Source organism: Phalaenopsis equestris, unplaced genomic scaffold (assembly GCF_001263595.1).
Source record: "Phalaenopsis equestris unplaced genomic scaffold, ASM126359v1 Scaffold000054, whole genome shotgun sequence".
NCBI classification, from domain to species: Eukaryota; Viridiplantae; Streptophyta; class Magnoliopsida; order Asparagales; family Orchidaceae; genus Phalaenopsis; species Phalaenopsis equestris.
In genome coordinates this window covers 3,191,283-3,216,438 of record NW_018164496.1, presented here as the reverse complement: position 1 = coordinate 3,216,438, position 25,156 = coordinate 3,191,283, and the positions used below count along the sequence as shown (strand labels likewise).

The 25,156-nt window shown below is 34.0% G+C and overlaps 1 protein-coding gene across 1 annotated transcript in view; it reads right to left on the bottom strand.

The window, feature by feature from the left end:
• Positions 1-23,881, bottom strand: part of LOC110019250 (protein SPIRRIG) — a 33,214-nt gene extending 9,333 nt beyond the window's left edge. The window contains exons 1-14 of the mRNA XM_020716846.1: positions 23,181-23,881; positions 21,387-21,456; positions 21,188-21,273; positions 19,649-19,784; positions 19,504-19,560; positions 18,721-18,891; positions 14,862-15,053; positions 14,706-14,771; positions 13,353-13,467; positions 12,072-13,237; positions 11,275-11,968; positions 10,848-10,950; positions 8,025-10,772; positions 4,887-7,901 (exon numbers count right to left, since the gene is read on the bottom strand). Coding sequence (XP_020572505.1) covers positions 4,887-7,901; positions 8,025-10,772; positions 10,848-10,950; positions 11,275-11,968; positions 12,072-13,237; positions 13,353-13,467; positions 14,706-14,771; positions 14,862-15,053; positions 18,721-18,891; positions 19,504-19,560; positions 19,649-19,784; positions 21,188-21,273; positions 21,387-21,456; positions 23,181-23,386 — 8,825 coding nt within the window. The 5' untranslated portion in view covers positions 23,387-23,881. The remainder of the gene's footprint in view (positions 1-4,886; positions 7,902-8,024; positions 10,773-10,847; positions 10,951-11,274; positions 11,969-12,071; positions 13,238-13,352; positions 13,468-14,705; positions 14,772-14,861; positions 15,054-18,720; positions 18,892-19,503; positions 19,561-19,648; positions 19,785-21,187; positions 21,274-21,386; positions 21,457-23,180) is intronic.
• Between the last annotated feature and the right edge of the window lie 1,275 nt (positions 23,882-25,156).

The following is a 25,156-nucleotide window of genomic DNA, read 5'->3' as shown; positions in this document are numbered from 1 at the left end:
TCTTAAAATCTAGAACTAATAAACGATGTTAGGTAATTAAATCCTCACTTAGAATGATCTTGCAATCTTTACAATCTCGAAGATCTCTTTTTCTCATAAGAAAATAATCAATTTATGTTTTATTAGACCCATTCTTATAAGTAATAAGATGTTCATCTCTTTTCTTGAATAAAGTATAAGTAATAACAAAATCATACGCTAAAGCAAAATCTAAAATGACTTTACCTTTTTCATTTTTCACTCCAAAACCGCAGTCACCATGAATATTTCTGAAATCTTCTACCACCCTACCGACACGTCCATTTAAATCGCCTCCAATAAAATTTTTTTCTTCAAGAGGTATCATTTGTATTAAGTCTTCTAAGTTATTCCACAATTTAACTTTAGCCCCTATATCTAAACCTACCTAAGGAGCATAAGCAATTATAAAATTAAAAATTTTAGATTTAATAATAATCTTAAGGGCAATAATTCTATCACCAACTCTATTAATTTTTACAACATTATCTTTCAAACTCTTATCTATAATTACACATACACTATTTCTAGTGCGACTCTTACCAGAATACCAAAGTTTAAAACCTAAGTTATCAATCTCCTTAGCCTTTTCTCCCACCCATTTAGTTTCTTGAATACATAAAATATAAATCTTTCTATGAATCATAATATCAACTAATTCCATTAATTCACCATTGATAGTACTTATATTTCATAACATGACGTGAATCATTTTTTATAATTGTGTAAATAATAATAATAAGTAAAAGAAAAAAAAATTAATCGACGTTAAAGGTTCAGTTAATAGTCACGACAACTGCTTTTGAGAATTGGGTATTTCATTCGAACCACGGGGAGGAAATCGGAAGCCACACAAGAGATGCAGGAGAGGTGAGGGAGAAGAAGAAATAGAAGAAGAAGGTTGTGTTTATCTCAAATCTTGCTTTCGACCATTTGAGTGAGGGAAGGCAGTCAACATCATTTAACATCGATTCTACACTAGCATGAGGGCCAGGAGACGGTGTCAATGTTGCAATGGAGGTGCTTAACTTTCACTTGTGGTAGGAAGGAAGATGTTGCAGGTAAGGAGATGAGAAAAGAAAGTTAAAGCCTTGTATGTGAAGATCAAACCAAACCATAAGCTTCGATGCCACTTACGGAAGACTCAATCGCTTCCATTGTGGACAAGAGAAGAAGAAGACAGAGCTGACCATTTTTGTGCAGGTTCGAGAAAAAAAAGAGGAAGGAGACGACTCATGTATGGAAGAAAAAGTCGTGTGTGAGATGTGTGTAGAAGAAGAGGAAGAATCAACCCCTTGTATCCTAGGAGGTGAGAGGAGTTGAAGGGTTTCGTGCAGGGATAACTAAACCGAGCCGAGAGGAAAGAGTTTAATTCTTTAAAGTTATATAATTTTTTTAGTAAAGTATGTTATAAATTAATATTAAATTGTATGAATTAATAACAATGATTAATTTTGGCGAGCAATCAAATTAAAAGCTTAGAGAGATTGAGATAACATTTGTACAAAAAAAAGAGATAATTGAGAAATCAATGAAAGAAGAATATTCAAGTTAGAGGAGAAAAAGAAAAACAGAGTAAATGGTCTAACTATATATTTGAATTAGCATATTTAATTAAATATATTAAATGTTTAATTATAATTCAATGTCAAAAATATAGACAAAAGTTTAAGGGCAGAACTAAACCGATTAGTAGGGGGAAGGAGCGAAGTGTGCGAGGAAGCAAACAGAGTCTTTGAGGTAAGAGAGAGCTTGTATCATTTAAATTTCCTTTGTAAAAATTGAAATCTAAAAATTGAAATCAAATCATATTTAAGTATTAAATTGGAGTTATATTAATTAATGTCATGAGCTAAAGTGGAGGAATAAGCTTTTGAAGAGGTCTTTGAAAAGTTAAGAAGAGAAATTATATTTCTAAATTACAGTAGTATGTCTTATTTCCAAATGTATTATAATTTCAGTTTTTCACCCTTTATGTTATATATCAGAGTCTTATAGTAGAATTGCCTCTTCATATTATTGTGTCTAAAGCATGCATATTAGCAATTATCAATTGACTTATAGTTATTGTAAGAAGATGTTATATGACTACATGATTTGTATATTCCAGTATAAGTGCATATATCGGTTTATTTCATGACTTATAGATTAAGTAAAATTGCAATTATTCATAAATAGATAGAGGTAAAGTATTTCATAAGAAAAGGATATATGATATGAAGAATGAAGTGTTGTATATATGAATGTCTGTATGTGCATACTAAAGAAGGATTTCACCCCTTATGGTACATATAGAGGACGTCAGTGTACTTGCACAGATAGATGTTATATTATCACCCCAAACATTTGTGATGTTTAGATGACTAACTGCTGTACCAATAAAATAATGTCGGCTAGGAGCAAGTAGGCATCTTTCCACCTCAGATAATCATGTAAATTAGATTATGAATCGCCAAGCCGACGTGATCAGGGTGTGTTATGTTATATTATGACAGTACTCCTAAGACAGATGTAAATGTTAATTGCATGAAGTAAAGTTAAATTTTAAACTTTGAAGAATACGATTAAAGTTAATCCATATTAAAGTTTAAATTAGTTTCATTAAATAAATGGTTAAATTTTAAACTTTGAAGAATACGATTAAAGTTTAAATTAGTTTCATTAAATAAATAAAAAAAACACATGCATTAGAATATTATAAGATCTTCTAGAGTGAAATATGAAAGACCAACATGTATAATTTTTTATTTTCCTTGAGTTACTGCAGTTTAGAAAAGTGATTATTCCACTATGTTACTTTTGATGACTCGTTATGTTCTTTTAAAAATTTTCAATTTTAAGCTCTTAAATAAGATGGATACTAGAGGAGCTAACGTGTACAAAAGGAGAAAACAATTGGAAACGTAAAACTTTTACTTGTTAAAAAAATTACATTTATTAGTGGCACTTTAATGAATAATTGTATATTAAACTATTAATGATAGAATTAGAATAATAGAAAATTAAATTCTATTATCCGACCGTTTATTCCCGCCTTCATTAATTTTAAGTCTCGAGTCGAGTTGTGACAGTAATATTAGAATTAACTGAATGAGTATGAAATAAAAATCAGACTTCACTTTAGCATTCCATCTGGGATCAATCCCCTTAAATCTTCCTTTTTCCTACGAGCAATGAGGTTCATTATTTCTCTTTATCGCTTTAACCTTGGCTTTCTTCTTGGAGTCATTCACACATCTCTTCGTATTAATCTCTCATTTCTCGCAAACTTCACAGTTTTTCCTTACATCAAAAATTTCTCTCTAACAAAAAATATTTCAAAACTTTGCCTCAATTTTCACTTTCATTGCACCTACCATCATCAACAAGTATCTTCGTCAAACTTCCTGAATCCTATCAATTCTCTAGTAATAAATTATTATATTTTGATTTTGAGACTTCTACGAGATCATGACCTTCTCTTTTTCTAAATTTCTTTATCTTTCACTCTATTGTTCATGTGTACGATTTCCTAATTTTTTGATAATCTTCTTGCTTTAGAAATCGAAAATATATAGTACAAACATAAATCATCTTAGTTTATTTTTATTAGTTATTTTAATATTTTTGATATTTTCATCATTGTTGCACCCAAATCCTCCTTTTCTTACCTCCAGTGGCCACAACTCCTTACACCATCTTCCTCACTACTCTAAAAGACTAATAAAATAAACAAAGAAAGAAATGAGAAAAAAATTATTTATTTTAGTTCAAATTCAAAAATTAAATAAATTCAAAATTTCTTACAAAAAACGTGTATTTGATTTGAAATTCAAAATTAATTCGAAAATTCATTGCAACCATCATTTTCCTTTTTAGTAAATATTATACTCATCATCATCACTAGCCTTATCTAAAGTATTTGGGGTTAGTTTTGAATCTTCATTTTCATTCATTCTAGTTGAGTCTTTATACACAGAGTTTCGTCTATTCTTAGAAAATTTTATCCCCATAAACCCTCAAAATATACTCCATATTTCACTCCATAGCATCTTCCACAATTCCATTCAAAATATCAACTTAAAATCTCCAATATTAGCCTATGTTTGAATTTAAAAATTCAAACTTCAATTTCAAATATGAATTTCAAAAACTAGAATTCAGAATTTGAATTCAAATGTAAATCCAACTTTTGAATTTTCCCTCCATAATTTTCTCCAACCACCTTTAACCAACCAAACCATGTTAGCTTCTCCATCTATTCTAGATCACCTATTTCCAAAACCCAATTGAATTCATCAAGCCAACAAAATACATCAAACCCAACAAATCCAATTACATTTAAACCACCTAGCCGAACTATTAGCCTAAAAAAAATAAAGCCCAAGAAAAAAAAAAAGCTTTATCAAAAAATATTTTGGTTAGATCTAATTAGTCTAATAGTGCGCACGATGACCTATAAGCTTTCAAGGACATCTTTCCAAAGCCAAGACATAGTTCTTAAGGTTCTTCGATGAAAGCATTCTACTAAAATTAAAGAATAATAGGACTAGGACTATTACTCCTATTGGTCGACTCTTCTATAGGATGGATTTACCACTTGCATTTACATACATACCACACAATTCTTATGTATTTACATATCTAAATAAACGTTCATATATAATGGCATGCATACCATTCAAATCTTTAACATCACATCAAAAATACCACAACCAATATCTTTTTAAAAGTGAACTACAACTTTTCATGCATAGGTTTATGGCACCAATGTGCTACAAGATGAAACATCAAATTCTGGGTGTTAGATATGTAACGAAATAAAAATCGTGGGGTATGTATAATATATGTAAATTTCTCAATAAAAAAGGCAAAGTTTAGACACATACATGTTATTCCGAGGGAGATTCATGGCAACAAGGTTTTTGAAGACTTCGTCCCGCTCCTTCTTGTGAAAAACCAAAAGATCATTATGTCCATCCATGCTAAATATCTCGATAGCCACAGGACGAAGTTGGTAGTCACGTTTCACGAGTTCGTAAACATTGTCAAGCTTCCACATATGCCATGAATGGGGAAGATTACCACTACTACAAACTTTCTCCTTACCCCATGCACCCCCATTGTAAGCCCAAGCTCTTCCCCCAACCAATGATTTTGAACTACTACTCCATGTAGAGTGTGACTTCAACTGGAATTCCATGCCCCCTGAAAGATCCTTTTTCACACCCAAAGCTCGGTCTATCACAGAGAGCTCGTCTTCTGTCTCTTTCTCACATATACATCCAGAATCATCAATGTAGAAATTCTCTATGACATATAAACAGAGGTCCCCTATAAGAAATATGCCGTCCTGCTTGTCTAAGCCTACAACTCGTTCACAATTATACTTGAATCTTATTTTCTCAGAAGGTTTGAGATAAGGTCTGATAAGATATTCGCCATTATCATGCAGTTCTTTCTCCGACTTCTCATCCACACCTTTCAAGTCTTCATCCCTCATAGAAAAAGACTGTCTTGGAGAGCCAAGGTCAGATCTTGCCTGGAAACTTTCTGTTATCCGAGCAGAACCAGAGCTAGACTTGACACCAGGTTCTTGAGCAAACTGAAGATTTGGTTCATTTACACTGCTGCAACGATCATCGGTCCAGGTACTCTGGGCAAGCCCCGACATTTCAGCTTTGAACTGATCGATGTCCTTGAAAAGAGACTCTTCATCATCCCCATAAAGCTTCCGCTCACCAGTTTCAGCTAACAGATTAAAATATGGATCAGAATCAGCTCCGGAAGGTTTTTCCTTCAATATCTTATTGTCTTCAAGTCCAAATCCTCTTTTCAGAATGCTTTGGACAATATCAAGTTTTAAACTGCAACGTTCGAGCTTCTTCCTCATGCGGTATGGACCTTCAATGGGACAAAGCTGCCACTCGGATTCTGAAGCAGAAGAGTGAACCGGAAATATACCACATTCATGAACTAGCTGCTGTAAATGAGTGTGCCACTCGCTCTCAGCATGGAGAACCCATCCATATTTATCTTGGCGAATGACTCTCAACTCAGTAGCCATCAAATCACGAACCAATTCAAGAGCATATCTCCTTTCATTCATTTGTTCCAAATGTCGTAAGTCAAATCTTGAAGTGTCTCGTAATTTCCTTCCCATTTCTCTTTTGCGACGAACCTCCATACCTTTGATACGCACACCAGGGAACTTTGCTGACCCAGCAACATATTGAACCCACATAATGGCAGCACACTGCTCCAAAACCATATTAATAGTCTGTTCTGACTTCCAAAACCATTCAAAAAAGACAGCGAAGCTTCCAGTTAATAACTTATCAAAACCCCCATGCAGAACATCCAAGCTTTTTCCCTGGTTTGGCTTGGACACGAGTAAATCCTCGAGAGCTGGCCGTCGATGCAATAATAGATGTTTGAATATATCCACCGCCAGTTCCCGAGCAGTTTGCCGTTTATCACGGAAGAGAGATATAAGATTTATACAAAGGCAACAAACCAAATCAGTGTCAAGATTGCTTGGGCAGAGAATAAGTCTTTTGTTGGCCACTATTAATTGTAAAACTGTACATATGCTGATAGTAGATTCATCCTGAACAGTCCTTGTACTAGAAACTTTTCCACTCTCCACAAGAAAACCCAAATTGGAAAGAAACTCATCCTCTGCAATAGTTGCTAAGAATGATGGCATAAAACAATACATTAACATACGATTCGTATTTTTCAAGATTGCATGTATATATGCTTCAAGTTGCCTGCTTCCCCTCGTAATATACAACAGGCCTTTGCCTACAGGAGAAGCATCTTGTATGCGTCCATCTTTATTGGAAAGTTGCAACATTGACAATAAGAACTCTAGTGTTCTCAACACACCGACAGGCTGAGGAAAAGAACCCATATAAACACGGTCTACAATCATCCAGCATAGACTGTCTAGATTCACAGACCAACGGCTCTTGTCCAGTTTCTTCTCATTTTCCTCATCATCTAACAGTAGACGCCTTTCCAAGAAGTTCAGTAATCTTCCCAGGCACAAACCTTGGAAAACTAAAGCAGAATCTGCATCTATATACAAAGGAACAGCTTCCAAAATGGTTTCAAGAAATTGAGTTGCTTTCAGCTGCTCCAAAACAACATCTGCAAGAACTAGAGCAACGAAATCCAGGATAGCGGTGGCTCCAGCAGAACAAGGGCCGCCTACATATCCATAATCATCAATTTCAAGCAATAGTTTTGAATTGATTGGGAAGTATGTGTTCGCAGCAGATGAGCCGTGCAACAGAGCCCGTGCATCAGGAGATGTATCGAAGTCCTTCATGGACAAAGAAGATCCAATGGGTGAAGTGGCAGGTAACACTGCTTTTGCATCTTTAATGCTGGTACTGCCAAGCCAAGAAGTTAGAGCAGGGACGGGTGATGCGGGTGTTATGGATAATTTAGGAAATGATTTCTCAGACAAAACAGGAGAATCTGGTGGATAAAGTGATGCAGAGCTTGACAAATCTGTCGGAGGGGTAAGAAGATCTGCAATCCCATTCGAATCATGAAGTTTCAACTCAGAAGTCTCAAAACTAAATGAATTGTGCCCTTTGAGAGTTTGCAGGTTTTCACCAGTTGTGATAGATTCTAAATTGGGAGAAGAATCCATGCTCACATCACTAACGGTAACAAGAGGATTCAGTCCAACTATATCTTCTGAGCTAGTACTCTTCATCTCTCGAGGAAAGCTGCCTAAGCTCACAGAAGTTTTAGTGGACTGCTCATGATCTACTGGCAAGCTTGAATATGTATTTTGAGAACTTGAATTATCATCATTATCAATCATGGTTTTCTCATCATTTTCTGTAGGCTTAAGATTTTTTGCCATTTTCATCGCACAATCAGCCCTGAATCACAAAAAAACAATGAAGAAAAGAAAAGATTTGATCCAGTGAGATAGCTACCATAGAGGAAAAGCAGAAATAACAGTCTAAACTAAAAAAGATGAAGAAAACTGGCTTCCAACAAACCTTAGACAAGAAAAATATAAGTCAACACAGTTTTCTAAGAACTCTGGTCGCCTGCATATGGCAGAGAAAGGAGGGCACATCTTTGCCAAGTCCACCATGAACCTCAGTATTGACATAGCTGTAGCTGGAGCAGCAGCTTCCCCGCCCATCAGCCTCGCTGCATATGTTTTATGCATCAGAGCTTCCCCCTGAAGGTCACCTCCCATGTCCTCTCTGGCGTCTGCAAGCTCCGAAACCAAGCCACCATTAAGGTGTGACATATTATCATTTTGTTGTGCAAGCATGACTTGCATGCTCAATCTATCAAATGTATTTTTTGCCATAGTAACCACAGATTCTAACAACTCCACAAATTTCAACTCCCCATACTTGTCATCACTAGGCATAAGGGCATGAAAGTCCAGCATACGGACTTCTGGCACCCTCGGATATACAGCCTTTCCAAAAATCAGACAGAAAAGTATGTAATATATTTCAGGAGAATCATAAAAGCTCGGAAGCACACGTGTCAAGCCTTGAAAACCTCCACTACTAAGGAATTTAAGAGTAAATGTGGGAGATGACGCAAGACACACTCCTAGAAGGGTCATGATCCATCTCATACTGGTTGGATGTACTGCTTCATCAAGAAAATACGTGATCAACTTAGATGAAACGATCTTATGCCATTGTTCTAAAAGCTCATCAGATTTTATAGTCACCTGCAAATCAATAAGCATCTCAAGCAACATATTCCGCACAATAACATGCTTTCCCATTGTTTCCCGGACAACTTGATTGAGCGAAGCCTGGACCGGGGGATCAAATGTCATTATCACAAATCTGACAACAAGTTGAAGCTCTGAAGCTAAGAAACCATCCTCCAGAATAACACCAAGTAGCACCACAAGTTTTTCCAGAACAGAGACTTCAACATCACCCCTTTGTAGAGTTACAAGAAGATGCTGCACCAGGTTTATCCTACGTAAAATTGACAGATTATGATTCCTATACCAGTGGATGGAGACTAGTCGCTCTAGAAATCCAAGCAATGCAATTTGAACTGAAACAGGAGCTGTGACCCACAATGTCCAATCTAGAAGAACATGCTCAACCATATCAGCATTCGAAAGAACAAAACAGTTTGAAATTTCTTCATGCAAGTCTGAATTATCAAGCTCTGATATGTGACTGAATGAATCCTTGTGAATTGAGAAGTCATCTAAATCACCCTGAGATCCGATAGATGATATTTCATCAGAAAACTTTGGTAAGGAAAGATTTTCAAGGCTGGTCTCTGCTGAAGTTCCAGAGGGGGAAAATATGCCTTTGCTTATTTTGGATTTCTGAGGTTCCGAAAAGCAAGCTTCACATGCAGCAATCTGGAAGAAAATCTCGAGTGATGGCAAGTCAAACAATGACATCTTGCGATGCAAGAAAAGGGAGAGTAGATGGTACCCCCGTAATGCTTGCATTTCATGCATGTTCTGAGGGCATTGATGAAGAGAGCACGCGAGTAACTCCAACACCATGTGCAACATATCCCTCGTTTCAGCAGCTTCAATGAGAGCGAGAACGACAGACATCCCTCCAATCATGCGTAATGTGTCCCCAATAACACGTTTATTACATATATATGTATCTCCATTAAAGCGGCCATAACGAGGTATACCACCAATTGGAGAAGCAGCAGCAGAGGTTGGATCAACAAGATTGAGCAAAGAAAATGTTCCGGATGCTCTAAATGCATCAAAGGAAGTTCCATCAAAAGAAAATATCAGCTTCTTCCCCGATAGCTGTGAAGCGAGTCTCACTAGTCTTTCCAAATCCCAAACTATTCCACTGCCATCCATTTTAGGATTCACCTGCTTGGCAGAAGCATCAGCTTTCTGCACATTTGAGGCTAGGGATAATTTAGCATCTAGTGAATCTAAGAGAGCCATATTACCCCCACCACAGGCCTGTTTAGGAACGAACCGAAGAAGATCTGTATCTTGAAACAAACCCCTATATCCTTGGCCAAGAATATACATAAAGAAAATATTACCTGCAGTAAGTACTTCCTCAAAAAGATAACAGCTACCAAGTCTCCATGAAAGATCTGTAACTTTAGCACGAGTAATTGCAGAGCCAAGGGTAACCATTAATGATTTACCAATAGGAGATGGTGAATATCCGAGCTTTCCAGTGTGTCTTAGCTTCCCATCAAGATAAAGATATGCTACGCTAGACTGGAATAATCCAGCTAATGCATTAGGCTTACTATGAACAACAGCAAGATGATGCCACCTTCCTTCATCTAGTTCCATGCCAGGAAATGATAAGGAAAGAGAGCTGCTTGTTGCAAGAGTTAAAACACCATTATCTTGGAGGTAAAGCTCTGCATAGAATGTGTTTCCATCATTAGCTGCTCCAACAGAAAATACACGCAGCATAACTCCACCAGAAACACTTCTTGAAGATCCAGCTTTGGACAAAGGTTCTGAATCCTTAACCTGACTTTTGAGCAAGTTTATAAACTGAAACCAACAAACAAAGGAATATCCAGCAGCAGGAGGCCACGTTCTTTCTCCTAGGGAGACATGAACGGATGCATAACCAACTTTACTCATGTCCATCTCAACAAAAGGAGCAAGAGAAACACTCTGCACCCTCGTATCTTCAGTTTGGATTAGTTTCTCCAGCATATCAACAAAAAGATGACCGGAACGTTTTGCTTTCATTTGTACAACATACCTTACGAGTATTTGGAGCTCAGATGAAGAGAGCCTACGATGATTAAAATTCTAGTCATAAATTAGATATGATATAGCATGCAGTTATATTTCAATAAGGAGTTATCACCTGTAAGCACCTAGAATCTCTACAATTTTCAATGTATGAGAAAGTAATGGAGATGAGCTATCAAGAAATGGATTAATCATCTCCAGAAGAAGTCCGATAGAACCTAGGTAATAAAAACCCAATTTAAGCGCAGAGATAACTATTTATAAAAAGACAATTGTCAAAATAGTCCCCTGACACTTTTAGTGGATTATTTTAGTCCCAGATTCTATAAAAGTATCAATTTAGTCCCAAGCTCTTTTAATATGGCCCGAAATTGTCCCCACGAAGGATTATTTTAGCTCCAATTTAAAAAATTTGGTGACTAATATGACACTTTTAAAAACTCTAGGGCTAAAATGCCCCATGTAAACAGTCAGAGGATTATTTTAGCACTTTATTCTTTTTAAAAAATTAATGAACGAAATTTCATTGTTATGCTTCTTACCAATAGAAGTTAAGCTTTCCTGATTGAAAGCACTAGCATTGGCAAGCTTCTCAATGAACTTCAGTAGATCCAGTTGCACTTTTGGAGTAAAAAGTAACAAGGACCGGATCAGCACTCCCACAGCACTTTCATTATATACCCGCTCATTGTCAGGCCGGTCTATAACAAGTGAAGGATTTAGAAAATTGGATTCCTCCTCAAAAGTATCAGATGATGATCCACTTTCTGTTTGCACAGATGGTGGAGTAACAATTTCAAGAGCCAGTTCCAGTAACAACTGGATGACTTGTTTTTCACGATCCACACAGAGCAAACCAGACTCACATAGAAGATCATAAAATGTCTGCGAAGAAATGATTGTATGCAGTCTTACACGATTAATGGGATTACCGCACACTCCTGCTGTTATAACACGCAATAAAAAGCTGAAAACTCTGGTGTTGATAATTAAAGAAGAATGTGGGGCTGTATCATAGCTACTTTGGAAACTATGTAAAGTGGTCAATAGAAGCGAAAAGCCTGTAGCTTCACCAAAAACACGCTGTGCAGAATTATTTGAACCAAGTATACGCCATAATGTTCCAAAAATGTCACATTTAGCATCATTTTCAAGTTTATATTGAGATCCTAACACATTTGTGATCATTCCACTCTTAAGAATTTCAACCAGTGACCCCAATTCCTCATGATGAGCCTGGTAAAGTAAAACTGTCATTGATTAACAATAAGCACAGTGATATAAATTCATAAATTCTAAGAAGAAACAGAATATTATATGAACGGATAAAATTTCATACCTGCAGAGAATCTTCAATAATCAAGCATGATAACAGCCGCAGAGCCCCTGATCGATGGCTATCTGATGTCAAGAAAGGAAGAACAGTAATGACACCATTACATGACCGAAATGATTGCTGGTTAGTTTCAGCTTTTTTCAGTAAGGAAGAAAGGCAATCCCAGGCCACAGCAATGGTAGCCTCATCTTCAAAAATAGGAAACTTCCACGAACCAGATCCAACAAATCTGGGTGAAGAAAGGATGGCATCTTTGTCCTCTATATGTTTCTTGAAGCCGCGAGAACTCAGTGTTCTCTCGAAAGAATTGGATGGATTATTCTGCTGTTCAATGCCAGAGTTAAACTTGTGCTGTCTTAAATCATCCAACAGCACCTCAAGGACACCAACTTCCCTGAGAACCTTTTTATACTGCTGATCGAAGGATAAAAGCTTGACAAAAAAGGCGAGAATTTTATGCTTTAAATCAGTGCTAATTGGTTGCTGCAATAAGCAGCAGAGTGAAAGCAGCTCTTGTTCTGGAATACAGTTGACAACAGTAACAAAATATTCCAATATTTTAAGAATTATTTCCTGAAATGAAGCAGGGAATCCTGCCATGTTTAGAATGAAAAGAGGAACAGTCCGCAATTGCTGACACAACTTGTAATTGTCAAGATGACTTGAAAATATTTTGAACATTCTATTCAACACCTCCGCTTGCAGTTCTACGTTGTCTGCCTTCAGAAAAATGTCCTGCATCATCTGAATTGCTTCAAGGTCTTTGATCCTCATGTTGCCCTTTTCCCACATCTCATCACCTAATCTCTCCTGAGAAGATGTGCGGCTTCGGCTATGAGCAGAGGCCTTTCCATAACTAGATTTTGAACCTCTTACAGGAGATATTGTGTCTACAGGGCCTGTTTGTGCAAGGTTTACAAGAACATCAAGCAGCCTTGATAGTGTTGGAGAAACCTGGGATTGGAGGGCTTCCCCTCTACTGGAAAACTCCTGATCTAATAGGGATGAATGGTGGCCATCTGAATCAGTTTTTTGAAAGGAAGAATCTGGATTAACAGATTGAATGAGCGAATATCTGTGCAAGCTGGATAGTGTTAGTGCAAACTGAACAAGATATTGATAGCCATGAGCATTGTGTATATCTTCCCTAAGTCTAATTTGACCAGCATCTACAAGCAAAAGCAAATAACAGGTTAAGAAAGTGAACTGGAATGAAAACTTTCCAAGATGGGACAAAAAGGAAAAAGAAACTAAAAGATAATAGCACTTTATGGATTAATATACCAGGTTTAGATGACAACTCCACACATTCAAGTAGCAAATCTATGATGCCCATTGTATATACGGGATCTCCTTTCTCGGGATTGAAATCCTTCACAGCTGTAAGAAGGACTTTGATCTAAACAAAATTTAGAGCATTTAGTAAGTGGTTAAAAGAATAAAAAAATAGGAGGAAAGCTAGAATTTAGCAATAAACTGATAGAAATGGAAGCCCAAGGATCTGCCAAGACAGTGGACTTCTTTCTTTTATTTCTTTTTCTTGGCATGTTCAAGAGAAAAGAATTGAACATAATGGACAACCGTTACAGGAGAAATCACAAGGAGACCATTATATGTAGACACAAGATCAACTTATATCTGATAGTCTACTGTAATTATTATTACTGGAAGTTTGTATTGCAAAAATCATTTTGTATTTTGAAAATTGCCATCATAAAGGTGAAGTCTATGAATTTACGTGCCTAAGATATTGATCTTATTTTTAAGCTTATCACAAACCTAACCTCGGGGTTGGTTACCTATTTAGAAGTTTGTTGGGGTCATGAATTTTTATATTAGCTATTCTTTTGGGTCTCTTTGGATGAGACTGTTCTTTGAGATTGTACCTGTATTGCAACTTCTTTTATGGGTTGTTCCATTACTTATATGGTGTTTGCGGTTCAATTATGTTGTTCTATTACTTATTTCCACAATTGCAGTTCCTATTGTTCTTTTTTTTTTTTTGTGACTGGCTACTTCTTGGGCAATACTATCCAACCCAGTCTAGTGTTGTGAATTGTGTTGTTGCAATTTCATATTTTCGTTTATGTCGTTGTTGTAATTCCCTATTTGAATTCAATAATAATATATGTTTCCACTGTTGTTTGGGTTAACTCCAGTATCACATACGCACCTCTTCAAACAACTTGAAAAATATAAGATGACAAGGTTGTGCCTTGCCTCATTCAAGTTCTTACCTCATTAAGTGTGTTCAAATCCAATTTAAAATTTAGCCTATTTACTCCTAACACCAAGACATTAGTTTATTAAAAAAATACTCAAAAACTAACTATCACATTCCATCCATCCAAAAGCTTCTAACAAAGTCAAAATCTGCTGAAGAAACTATTTTAAGTTGCCAAGGATTCAAAGTGGAATTACATTCACGACTAGCTAAAGTAAAATATAGTTTTCCATTCAAGCAGCTAGTTAACGTTTAATCTTTCATACAAGGAACAAAAAAGAAAGCGAAAGCATTTGGCTTTAAAATTCTGAGATCATACTCTTTTTTTTTAAATTAAAATAAAATTTCCAGAAAACCAATATATGTTATATGCAATGGAATAAGAGAACAATTTAGTAAAATGAAATACATACCAGATGATGTTTGTGTATATAGTTTGCAGTGCTTCCATTATCATTGGTAAGAAGAAGGCCTAGTATCTATATTAAAAACATGAACAACAAAAATATAAAAAAAAGGCTAGTTATTTACAGAAAATAAGTAACTCAATATGTATTTGCTATACAAACCTGCATGGCATGTCGATGTAGTTGGATGGTATGCAAACGGACAAGACCGTCTTTAAATTGGGAAAAAACATTCAAAGAACCATTTGTAACCATATGAAACAGAAGCTGAAGTGAATCATCTTCAATCAAACTCAGAGCAGCGGAAGGGTGGCTTGCCAAGGCCTTCATGATATGCACAACGCTTCCCTCTACCTGCAAAATATTTGACAATTTAAAATTACACAACAAAAAAGAATAGTTTCACATGCAGCATTTCAATTTTGCAGCCGTAATAAACACTAATTAGTTGAATTATTTTTCTTCTGATGATCTTAAGTTATAAATGATGGTATTTTTGGGTTTGCAATTTTGAAATATTTCAAGATATTTGTGCCGAAGTTGGAGCTTAATGGACAAAATAGTAAATTATCGGTATTTTGTGCGGACTTCTAACAAAATTTTGGAGTTTCTAAGGTAGTCAATAGTTTGTCTAAGTTCTAATATATGAGGGAGAGGTTCACTCCTAATGTTATACACATGCACTGAATGAATATTTTCTCTACTGAAAGTGAGGACCTTGAGATATTAAATTAATCAGTGCATCTAGCCTGTGTTGCTTCCCAAGCAAAATTCAGTTATTTCCGGGAAAATCATACAGGCCCACTTGTTCAAAACTCTACTTCAATTGATCCATGAAAGCTTTTAACTCATTGAAAGTAAGTAAATTCACAACAATATGCACGGTGCACTTGGCAATATAAGGGCAAAGCTGTGAATCTTTTTCTTGAGGTGTACTTTTACATCTTAAGATTCATCCAAAATGATCCCTCAAGGCTAGATTAGAATCATACTTGTATAATTGAGAAATTAGTTCTTCTATTTGAAGAACAATTTTGAATTAACTTTATAAAGCCGAGAGACTAAATTGGATAAAGTGATACTTTCAGTCTAAATTGGCTACATATAAATAATTAAAAGAATACTTCGGATTTAATCTCTCTCTTCATCATACTAATCTTATCCTAGTTAAAGTAAGTTTTATGAATCCATATTCTCCATATTGCCATTGGTCTACCATTTCTTCTTTCTATTCCTTTGACATTAACAATATATGCCCCTATTATGAGTGCAATTTCTACTACTTTTTTTTTTCTTTTTGCATCTTCAAACCACCTATTCTTCTATCTCGTCTTCAATGGACACTCTTGCAGATATAATCATTCCTAAACATATCATTCTAAGACTTTCCATTTATCCACCTTAACTTTCTTATATTAGCCACACTTAACTTGGATATTAATGACTTCTTTCACTGGCTCAAATCCATCCAATTTATCTAATCTAATTTTAGTTTTATAAAATTATCCTTTTAAATTTTTATACAAATCTTTTCAAGGCAATTATCCATTTTAATCACTTAGTCAAAAATCTAAAATCCAATTCATATTCATTTGTATAATAGATCCAAGATACAGCATATCACATCTAAATATTATTTTATTTTTTAGTAACACAGGCTAATAATTTTTTTGAGGAAAAAATATCTGGTTGAGTATATCCTAACCAAAATTTAGTCATAATGAAACTTAAAGGTATTAAATTCACTTAAAGATGATATCAATACAATTTTGATTGATTATTTAGGTGTTGAGTTCATCTCAAAGCAAATTCAATTGTGTTGAGGCCCATCTTGATCAAATTTTGGTTAGGATATCCTCACCCAATTTTTTTCATTTCTTATAAACCACTAAAATTACATTTTACAAACTCATTGTTGCTCTAATAATCCCAAGTCAATTTTCTTATTATCATTTCCTTTATTATTATATATGTTTACTTATTTTAATAGATGTTTTACCGATTAGAATTTATGCCATCTACAAAAAATTATATATCAAAACTACTCACTTTGAATATCTTTTATAAGCATCTCAACAAATACAAATAGATGTAGATGTATTACTGATACTTGATGCAACCTACTATAATTAGAAACTATTTAATCAGTCTATAACTCGTATAAAATTTAGTTAAATTAAAAAAATTATAATCAATAAAACTATAATCAATTTTCTTGGCTAAATTAAAAAAATTTTCCAAGATCAATAAAAATCATATAATGATTAACTATGTACTCTATACATTATTTTATATTGTCTTAGCGCAAAAATATTTCTACGATAGATCCACTTAGCATAAAATCAAATTGATTCTCTAAAATTGACATAATTTATTTAAGCCCATGCGGCACCACTATCTTCCATAATCTCACCTTAAACTAGATAATTATCTTTATACATTTTTTTCAAAGAAAACTTCTCACATTTTTGGATCATTATTAATATACGTTATTATTTTCTTAATAATGGTCTTCTAAATTATTTCTTCTTTAAGCTCATATTCATAATTTCTCAAAAGTAAAACATGCATCTTTTATTAACTCTTTCATCTTAAAGTAAGACTTTAACCTTAATATATTCATTTCAATTGCATCTAACCTAAGCAAAGTTCCTTGATCTTATATCTTATCTTATCTATTTTTATATATCAAAATTTCTCCCTCTTTAGTAGCTTATCATACCTATCATCTTTACAAGCTTCTCTCCTAAGTTGATTCAATACTTGTTCCTCAATGTATCATGGTAGTCATGTGTTTCATCACAATATATTAATCATAGCATAACATTCATTAGCTTATTTCCCCTATTTCTAAATATAGACGATCTTATATTAGCCTAAGAATATGACATGCATATCTTTTAAGGTACTATTATTCATCATCAAATAAAGTAATGTATCACACCACATATTATAGAATTGAAATTCAATCTAAAGGCTATATCACAAAGTTCAATATAGCATAGTAAGACAATAGTATTATCATTATTGAACTATTTGAGGAATTTTTTCTTCAAATGGCTCGCCTAAAAAGTCTATTGCCCCACCCATATAGGTCATTATATACATATTATTATCAACTTATCCCACATAACATAGCATTTATTAAGGTCATTAAATTTTTAAATATATATAAATGCTAATCAATATTATGCATCAATATGTAATTATCAGTACTATACTTTAACAGGTACTTTTGATAAAATTTAAATTGATAGATAATCATTAACCATGAAGATTAAGACGGGCAAGCACATTGCAATGTGAAAACTTTCTGATACATTGCTTACAAACAACTTTAAATAAATATTTAATAGGATTAAACTCAAATAATTTCCCGACTATTTTCATATGGCTAATTTAATCCAATAGTAGCACACTTCTCTAATTTAGTCCTGGACCATAAAAATGGATCCCTCAAGACTAAATTGATTGGGATAAATTTTATATTGTTGAGGGACTAAATTTAGATCAATTTTGTATCACAATCTTTGCATGAGTGATCATTTTTCACTTTTGAATGGTACAGCACAATAATAGGATGAAAATTTATACTAATCAAACTTTAGGCTCAAAACATAATTGTAATATAAATAATTAAATTTACCTATATGCACGCTCATACAGACAAAGATATATATATATATATCTGGATGTTCAGTACAAAATATATAAATTTAATAAAAGAAGTTTTAATTGTGTTTGTGTTGTGCAAAACTTGGGTATAAAAACTGTAGGAGATTTTTATTTTTACTTTTTCAAAGTTTAGTATTACAAATCAGAAAAATCAAGCCCCTTTACAACGATCACTCCTCATCCATGGCAAACAAAGCAATAGGTAATTCTGTAAAAAAGTAAAGAATCAGCTTCACCAAGGCAGTGCGATAAGAGTTAAAAGTTGGCAAAAACAACTGTAATGCCATCTTAAACCCATATAAGAACAACCATAGCATAATAAGGATATTGTAATATGGTAATGTACCTCAAGCCGCCGAACATGCAAAGTATCTCCATCACTACTTTTAACATTTGAAGCTGCTTCATCCGGGACAAAAGGCATTTGACTAGATTCATCAGGATTCAGTAAGGCGTTCAATATCTGAATAAGGCAGCAAAGAATGCCAGAGTCCAACAATGGCTGCTTATCAACTGGCTGTGGATAAAAATAAGTAAATAAATTATTATTTAAACTTGTGATCGTCATTCAAAATTAAGGTTAAGAATGAAATTGTTTGAAAATGCGATGGCATTTTCAAGTAATGGAATACTTATCAAGATAAAAACAAGCAGAAAATTCTAACTGTAAATTTAGACTAATAGACCTCTATTACACTAGAAAGTATACAAAATAAGACTTATTCAGCTCAAGAAAAAGTAAGTGAAGAAAGAAAGCATGAATAATATTATTTTATAATAATAGGATAAAAGGAAATTCCAAAAAGAGGAGAAAAAATAGATGTGTGACTCATTCAAAGACAAAACGAATTCAATGGTTTGGTATCCAACTAGAATCCTTGAGAATCTATGAAAAGTTAATCTAAGAAAATATAATTTCATGAAATTAATCTATTTCAAACAGAAAAGACATCCCTAAATCTTACTCTATTTACTATAAACAAGCTCTGTTTATCACCCTGAAGAATGTTATGTTATTTTCTAATTTCAAAGTTGTTTTTTAAGCCAAAATATGGAAAAAAAAAGAGGACTGCATTGAAATGAAATAGAAGGGCTTTTGAACAATAAATGTATTAAATTATCCACGTACCCCTGTCACAAGAACTTCTAAAGCATACAAAAAATTTGAACCTGGGCACATACCGTCCTGCAAGGATCCGAGATGAAACACTTACCAAAAAAGGGTAAAAATTATCTTGAAATACTACCACATCTAGATGTTTTAGAGAACAAACCTTTGTGACATCAGAAAAGAACTTGATGACTTTCACAGCTTGCAGGACTCTTCCCTTAGTGTACATTCTCAACTTCTCCACATCCGTTACAAAGGCTCTTCCAACAACAAAAGAAAAAATGTGCGCTTCAACTAACCTGTGATTGGAGCAATAGTTAAATATATAAAATGAGCAGAACTCACAGAACAACCAACAAAACATGATTTTGAAAAAATATGGAATTGACCGTTCTTGATCAAATTCTCACAGTTCATAATTTCTACCAAAAGACATCAAGCTTAGGTGAGACATTAAAAGAACGATGAATCCAATACAAAGGGAAAACAATTATTTTACAAGAAATTGCAATCCCAAAATACATTCAAATATGTTACACATTATCAAGAATAGTGCGCTGATATTTGCAAGAAAGTAAGAACCTAACATAAAAATATGCAATCAACTTCAATAGAGTTCTTCTGTCAAACCAGAAATAAAAATCCAGGGTGTAAAAATCAAGTAAAATTCCGTATTATTAACAAAAGAAAAGAAAAAAAAAAACTTCAAGGCCCAATTACAACAAAAATTTTAAAACTCAAACTAATCCCCCAAGGAAATAGATAGAACTTGAAAAATTCCCTTGGATCTACAGGATAAAAATTATTGACTTTTAATTGAAAAAGAAAGGAATGTAAATAAAATGTGATACAAGTTAAGAGCAATAAAATGACAACAAATAATTAAATAAAAAAAAAAATTAGTAGAGCTTTTATACTAAAATAGCAATAAATTCATAAACCCAATTTTTTGCTTTGAATTATAGTTGTTAAAATTCTATGTACCTTTAGAATTCTAAGATAAAGGATAGATGTTGGTAGAATCCAATGAAAAGTTAAAATTGCTCTTTAAAATTAAAAAGTTGGGATCATAGATGGGTAGAGTCACATGTTACTTCCTAAACAGTAATTAGATTCCATTGGAGTATCCAAACAACTTTCATGCACCCAATTGGTAAAAAAAAATTTGAAAACAACGACAAAAAGAAAAGAAATAGCAACCACTGATCAACCATTTACTAAGGGCCGTTTGGGATCATTTTTGTCTGGTGTTCTTCTCTTTTTTATTTTTATTTTGTTTTGTTTATGTTTTAATTTGAAACAAAACATACTTGGTATATTTGATTAAGATATGGTTGTTTTCTAATACACTAAAAATACCTAAAATTTGTTTTGAGTGTTTTCAAAAACATGTTCATTTATTTTTAGAAATAAAAAATAGAAACATGTTAAAAACACATTAAACAAACATGTTTTTAAAAGCAGACAAAAAACAAAAACAAAAACAAAAAATAAAATTGATCTCAAACAAGCCCTAGCATAATCATGTTTAAGACAATATGCACGTTAAGAAATGAAATATGTGAATGGAAAAACTTAAAACAAGTAATTATAGAATCTACAAGAGTTTCCATTATAAAATGAGATTTACACTGCAGATTTACACTAAATGTCAGTATAAACATATTAAAAACAATAAGTAATACAGAGAAGGTCTTCATACTTGTTAAATAACTGAGCTACATCATATTGCTCCTTTACTAATCTACAAAAAGCATCTAGTGCCATGTTTAATGCCTCTTCTTTCTCCTGCAAGGAAAAAATTAAGGAAAAGATATGTAACCAGAATGTTCAAAATCAAAAAGTAAAATATAAAATAAAGGAGGTTTTGTGTATGAAACATGTAAGGTTGTAAAGGAAACCTTTTCAAAGCTGGAAGAGCGGAATTCTTCCCAAAACCTCTTAAAATCAACCTCCAATTCATATTTGCCTCTGCATTTCCAAAAGAAACTTAAAAATATGAAGTAGTATATGAAACAGCAAATACAAAATAACATCTTTTATTGTGAAATTTACAAAAAAAAAATATTACACAAGAACTGGATGGTTAAACCACACAAAAAACTTGTAGCAGATACACTGCAACAAAAAAACACCACTAAATACAAAAATTTTAGTTACCGTATGGATTATACTCTTAGGGAACTATAAAAATAATTCAACCAGAAAATCTTTCAAAATTAAGTAAATTAGATTATTGACAATGTTCTGGGTTTTCATAAAAAACTATGGGTTGGGACAACAATGAAAACAATATGCTATTTTTAAAATTCAACCCACAATTCTTCAGCATGTTGGGCCAGCTGTGAGAGTTAAATGAAAAATACTACCAGCGCATCCACCAAGCGTACATATAAAAGATCATGGTTAAGTACAACAATGAACCAATATGAAATGCAATGATCTTCAATGACACAATGTTATGCATATTTAATGTCAAAACTGTAGAAACTGTACTTAGATTTTTTATATATTTCTAAGCATTTCTAAGTCATGAATGGCTGATGTTGTTTGCTGCAACATTTGGTTATGTATAGATGAAACAACATATTATGAATCAAATTTCATTAAAGCAAGGCAGGAAAGGTTGCACATAAACATCTCTAGAAACCATGACAAGAAAAAATAACAACATTAAAAATTATGCAATTGGGTACTAAGGCGTTTTTTTGTCGTGAGATGCAAGCCTCAAGGCGTTTGAGGTGTAAGCCTCAAATTTAAAAAAAATATGTAAATTAATCAATATTGTATGGTACAAGTATCAAAATAGTCCTCCGACTCTTTGCAAAGGGTGATTTTAGTCGCAAAGTTTATACAACGCTGAGAAGGGCCTCAAGGCATGCCTCCTATCGCACAAATTTAAACAATGATAAATAACTAATAATGTTTGGCATATATTAGGTGAAATTAGGATGTAAAGCAATCCTAGTTGACTTGAATTATCCAACATTATCACCAAACTCACTCAAACTTCTCTATTCAAGTAATGCACACATCCTAAATGTTAATTTAGAGACTCAAACTCACAGACTGGCCACCGAACTTGAACAAGAAGCACGAAATTAGAGGAAAATAATTCTTCATGATTGCCCAAGCACTTTAGAGCACTAAAAATCCTTGCTAAAAAGCAGTAGTGAGCATAAGTTAGAGAACAACATAGATTTATATAAATTAGTAAAAAAAATGAAATTTAATGATTTTGTAAGATTATCCTTAATCCGTCATATATCGGGCTTCAAGGACAAATAGTAGTGCAGTTTTGTCTATAAAGATGAGGAGTCACTGCATAGTTTCCTTTGAATCCTTATATGGCTATTTCTAAAGCTCTTTTATAATGTATAATCGCCATGATTTCCTACACACACCTTGCTGCAAATCATTTTACTTTGCTTTGGGGTGTAATAAAAATGATGTGGTTGTTCATCAACCTCGTCACATCCCCTGTAAATATTGTCCATCTCACATAAGTGAACAATATTAATTTTCTACATAATGGCACTATATTAAAAGCCAGTATTTGACTAAAACTTCAAAAATATAAATCATCTTATAACCTTAAACAATTTGACACAAACGACAATCAGAATCCAGAAATGAAAATCAAATCATCATAAATGAAAGTGCTTCAAGCCAATAACAAGAGAGAGAGGAAGAACCTAGCAGGGGAAGAACTCGGAGAGGCATGTGGTGTCGCGGAAAAATCTGGCGCCTCTGAGGCTCCAGCTCCGGACGCGGTGGCTGCCGCAGTTCCGGAATCGAAAGAGTTGGCGGACTGATGCTGGGAGTGCGATAGGCCTACCTTTTCTTTGATGTCCTTAAGCAATGACGCCCATCTCATTGTTTTCCGAGAAGATTGGAACATGCGCTGCTCATCCGATGCCCTTCTATGGATCACTCATAAAACCTAGATCCGACAACTCGGATCCAAAGCAACAGCGATACTTCTGACTCCCAACCTGATTAAATAAATCCACAGAAACCGAAAACCGCGCTGAAGGGCAGCTCCGATCAGCCGAGGCAAGGCTTGATTTGCTCGCAGGCGAGATCAAGTGAGGATTTCGGATTTCCGCTTCTCTTCTCAGCAAATCCGAGAAGGGTGATTCGCTCGTAAAGGAAGATATGAATCTACCTTCCTCCATCTGCCTCCATGGTTTCGGGTAGGAGCGGAGCGGAAGGAGAAGAAAGATGGGAGTTTCGGGTCACTGTACGTCGCGATCCCACCGTTGCCTTCTCAGTTAGCTCTAATGGCGACTGAATCGCGAGGGTTCGATCACCAAGGCGATGGTTTTGGGAGGAACGGGGAGAGGGGGGTAGGGACGTAGGAGAGCGTTTCGAGCAGGAGAAAGGAAGGGTCTTTCGGGCGTAGAGATGGTTGGTGTATTTCAGTTTTATTTAAGTTAATTTTATTAATTTAAATTGTTTATAAATGATTTTTAATATATGTGATCAAATTAATTTTTTTAAAAAATAAAAATTATTTAATATTTAATCAATTTAAAATACATTCTTGATGAATATAATAAATAACTAATGGAATAATATTTTTTTAATAAGTAATTAGTTTCATAATTTTTTAAAAGTTTAATTAGTTTAGTGAATGATTAATTATATGGTCTTATAAAAAATAAAATTTAAATTTAATTAAATAATTAATCTTATGGTGATAATAAAATAATCAAATTTTTATTATGATTTTTTATTATAATAAACATAATAAATTTTTAAATCCTCACATAATTTATTGATTTAATTACACTTAGTGATTTACTAAATATGCTGCGAAGAAATTTTTTAGATTTAGCAATTGTTGAATTTACTAAATCTGAATTTACATTATTTATTAAAAATTGTTAACTTAAATCTAATTTGTTGCCCTATACACCCAAAGAGATTTTATTTCCTCTCGTCTTCTCCACCAAATTTATCTATTTTTGTTGAGGGTTTATACAACAAAGAAGGTTGATGACGCGATTTCTATTTGGGGAAACAATTTGGAACGCTTCCCTTCTCTCATTTCCTTTTCTTCTTCCCCTCATCACTCCTGAACCGATTCTAATATGTGTGTCATGTAGGACATAAAGGTTTCGCCACGTGTCAGTCAGAGAAAGACTTGCAAGTCTCATAATTTCAACTCTAATGCTCTTAGTTATTTTTGGGCTCGCCAATTTCACCCGGGGAGATCCCCTTGCTCGATTTGCGTGGGACCACATGGTACATTTTGGGTGTGTTCTGATTATTCTTGTCAATGTGATTTTCTAAAGTCTGAATGGCCGTCTAAGTCTATGAGGCACATCGACTAGATCATCTAGTATGTGTTATGCTCCTTACTTTCGAGCAGTTTCAACATTTATAAGGCTGCCGATGGTAATCGGTAACTGGTTTGATTTTTTTGTTGATGCATATTATAATGTTATTTCAAAAAATAAGAAAGTAATATAAGAACATTTCAAAATAATTAGCGGAGTCCGGACGCAAATTGCGTCCGGACAACGGCTGCGATCCACCGGAAAGAGCGGAGGAGAAAAAAAAACGAACTCCGGTCTGGACGTAATATTTTTTCCCCCTCAAGGCCTCAACCTTCCAATGTTCATGCCCAAGCTACAAAGCCTAATGTAGTCAATCATATTTCCCT